General features: G+C 50.5%; 1 protein-coding gene across 1 annotated transcript in view; it reads left to right on the top strand.

The window, feature by feature from the left end:
- The first annotated feature begins 3,661 nt into the window (after nucleotides 1-3,661).
- LOC131290786 (transient receptor potential channel pyrexia-like) overlaps nucleotides 3,662-3,793 on the top strand; it is a 2,984-nt gene continuing 2,852 nt past the window's right edge. The window contains exon 1 of the mRNA XM_058319961.1: nucleotides 3,662-3,762. Coding sequence (XP_058175944.1) covers nucleotides 3,662-3,762 — 101 coding nt within the window. The remainder of the gene's footprint in view (nucleotides 3,763-3,793) is intronic.

Raw genomic sequence — 3,793 nt, forward strand, 5'->3', positions numbered from 1 at the left:
AGCCCTCCACACACACACGGGAACAAGCATGAAAAAATTAGCAAATAAATGTTGATGAAAGTTACCTCGTTGTAGGATTCCCTCGTTACACAACTAATCGAGACGCGCGAGTGTGAGATACACAGTTCAATTAAATTACGCGTTTAACAACGCGATGGAAATCTATTCAACCGAAGCACCTCGGCAACAAAAGGTTTATCAAAAGCCCGGAAAATGGAAAACTAAATATACCAGATCCGGATCGAGGATATCGTGTTTCTGTTGCCATTTGTTTTTTTGTTTTTCGTCAATAATTGTGCGTGCAGCGTGAACGGAAGAAAATTTCCCGAACCAGCCAGGGTTAAATTGTATTTTCTCGTTTCAATTTTAAACCATATTGGCCTTTTCAAATTAGTATCATTTGCGTTTACGTTCGCACACTGTGTTTTAGTGTTTCGTTTTTCGTACTTACCCCTTTTTGTTGTGTGTATTGAATTTAACTTACACTCGTTTTTGGAAGCCCGAAGGTACACGTTAATGCTCGATTTCCCGAACACTTTCAATTTATCCGTCCCTTTGTTCGCCTTGTTGTCCCTTTTGCATTCATGTTAGGCTCGTGTGTTATAGAGAAAATAAGTAATCAAGCGGGTTAAAGTGATAAGCGTTGGATTTTTTGTTCTGATGGCTTATGCGCTTTAAGTTTTGTAAACCTTTGCACACACATTAATAGTTTTTTTTTGCAGGTGCAAAGAAGGAACGTTGTTCAAGGAAGAGTGCGCTTCACTGGAGTCTTTGTGGAAGCGAGGACTGGGTCCCACACTCACAAGGAGTGGGAAGGAGGAAGAGGATTAAATGGAGCTCAAAATTGGCGTCCCCCCACACCTGTTGATTGCTGATTGAACCCGATCAATATTGGTAAAATAAAAGATTGAACCCGCGCCAGCCTGCCCGGTCGTTGGTTGCTGTAATCAATCCGGGTATGTATTGGCTCGCTTTGTGGCACCGGATGGCTTCACCGCCATCATCAAAGGGTTGAATAGTGGCACCGCCGGTTACATCCACCCCCCCACCTCCCACCGCCGGGGTCGTTGTCGGCGTTGAATTTTTCTTCCCCCGGTGACTTCTCGACTTGGTGCGTGGAGGAGGGAGTGGGCGAGATGGAGATTGAGCGGCGCAAAAGCCGAGACGGCAAACGTCCTTCGGGCGCAAACCCATGACATGTATTGTTACGGAGTTATTTATGGCCCTACCACCGTCGGGCGCGAGGTCACCGTAAGAGGGAAAAATCAAAAATAAACTTCCAGCTGACGGCACAGTAAGGCCGTACGTGGGGGGGTTTGGGGTAGGCGCGGGAGGGACGAGGAGGAAGAGGAGCGGTTTGTTGTGCTCGCAGTAAGTGTTATCCTTTGAGCCCCGCCGGGCTTACTACGATTACGGATAGTCAGCGTATTTTGAACCTCGACTCGGGAAAACCCCGGGAGATGACAGGCCCATGGCTCATAAATCAAACTTCTCTGTGTCGGGGCCGCGCGCGCTGTATTTTGGAAACTGAAACGATTCCCGTGACCCCCCCGCGGGTGGGGGTGGTGAGAGGGAGGAGGAGGGTTGCTGGAAGCCCTGGGCCTCCGTTTTCTCTTTTTACTTTCCTTTTTTTTATCGCCCAGCCAGGAGCAGCTTGCAGTCGCCATCGCTCGCTGTCCTACGCTGCCTATTCGAATGACATTACAATATTAAAATCCCCTCCTCGCTCCCGCCCCTGTCAGCACGTGGAACCGTTTAGGTTGGGGAGTTGGGGGGGAGAGCAACTCCACCGAAAGGGAAACATTTACTGCGCGGCGGGAACGTAACGAAGCGCACGTGACATCCCACACAACAAGCGGGCCCCGGGTCTGCGCTAGGGCCAACTTCCGGCTGCCGGCGCGTCACATGGAGCGTATTTATGGATAAGCTAACTCGGGCACATACACCTGCCCGCTACCTTGGGCAATATGGCACCGTATCTCGGTGGTTTCCACCGCTTCGCACACGGGGAAAACAGCTTTACATACGCACCAAAAGGACATACGTACCAAAAACCCAAACATTAGGTCTCCTAAATCCATACTTTTCGCGAGCGCGCCAGGATTTTGGTGGAAATAGGAGTGAGGCCTAGGTGTGATGCTGGTATATCAGGTATCACAATCTCGTTGAACTTCCTGCCGACATCGCGTCAACCGAATCGGCAGCGCGTACTCTGGGAAGTACATTGACACACCCACGATCCGATTGAGATACGACGCACCTCAGGCTCTCGTGCCGCATTGACAGATAGCGCACCCCTGTACTGTAATGTACTGCGGCTTGTAAAGTAATGCAAATAGGAGCAGCAAAAACAAAACGAGCCACGACTCATCTGGAACCGGGCGTTTATTTATCTTGCCTCACGGATGGTCAACAAATGATTCAGACGCCAGGTTTGTCTGGGCGTTCGCCTCATCGCACGTTCGCCATCGTGAGCACCCGCGCGGCGGTCAATATTGACTCACGCGAAATGGTCAAAATGATTGCACCTCTTGTTTTTTTTCCCCGAACTCCAGCCCTCGGTTGGCTTGCGCTCGATCTCATATCGCTCGAGCTCCAGCGCCATCAGCGCGAGTAGCATTAAGCGTTCAAAGAGACACACGCACTGACCCGAGTTTATTTTTAAACCCCCTTTTGGTGCTCGTTTGGAGTTTGCTTTCGTACCCCGGTTAGGTTCCTCGTCTTGTGTCTCCGGTACCGAGAAGCTCACGGCACGAGCGCACCCTGGACCAGCGAATTGCAACCTCTAGTCGCTCTTACTTCTTGATTGAAGCTCTTGTGGCATATGGCTTTGGTTTTGAAATCTTGTGACTGCGTCTTGAATTTACATCTCACAAAGTATACGTTCCTGAACTTGACATTATCGAATCTATACAACGATTCCGTGGATACTTTGGAGAAAGCATGGTCATAATGGCGATGAGTTTCTGATGCTACTAAGTCGCATTCTGACGTCGCAAGACGTACACAGATTGCCGACCACTGTCCCAGTCTCTATGATAAGCCTGGCTTAGTGTAGCGTGGGAGTATGTTAGGGCAGTAGGATTGTGACATTCTGCTACTATTGTTGTTTGATGTGTTGATATAGTACAGCCCCTCTATATGGATATGTACTGATTACCTACTTGGAACATCTTTTCACCGAAGAAAGGCTGAACGTTGGCCGCGTTGGACGACCCCAACCTTCACTACGAACCCCGTGTCTGCAGCGCGGCCGCGGCAACGAGACCGTAAATTCGTATTAGCCTGCATCGGCAATTGTCGTAACGAATCTTGTTATGATGTTTGCCTGCGGACCTGCGGTCTGCGTCTCGCCCCCACACACCCGGCCGCCGGTTCCGGCAGCGGTGCTTCATTATCAGAATAAATTTATCATGCAGATAACGAGCTGGCCTTACGCAGCGTGATCGTCGTCGTGGCCGTCACCGTCGTCGCTGGTTCTGCGGGTTTGGGATGAGGGATCAGATCGTGCAAGGTAGCGCTGTGCTACAGTTCAGATTGTACGTTTGCAGTGGTGCTAGCGGCGAGTGAAGAACAGTGGGGTGTACTGATACTGACGGAGCTTCGGTTTGTGTGGCCAGTTTAGCTGCTGCTGCAAGGTTCATGTCTGTAGTGGGCGGCGATGGAAAACTTTGGCTATAAGGAGGGCTCGTCGAAGCCGAAGCGGCGGCTGACGGCGAAATCGATGAAGCGGCGCAACTCGCAGATCCCCATCAAGCCCAGGTAAGGCGCCCGGTGTTGGTACAGAGGCCTG

This window comes from Anopheles ziemanni, chromosome X (assembly GCF_943734765.1).
Source record: "Anopheles ziemanni chromosome X, idAnoZiCoDA_A2_x.2, whole genome shotgun sequence".
NCBI lineage: Eukaryota > Metazoa > Arthropoda > Insecta > Diptera > Culicidae > Anopheles > Anopheles ziemanni.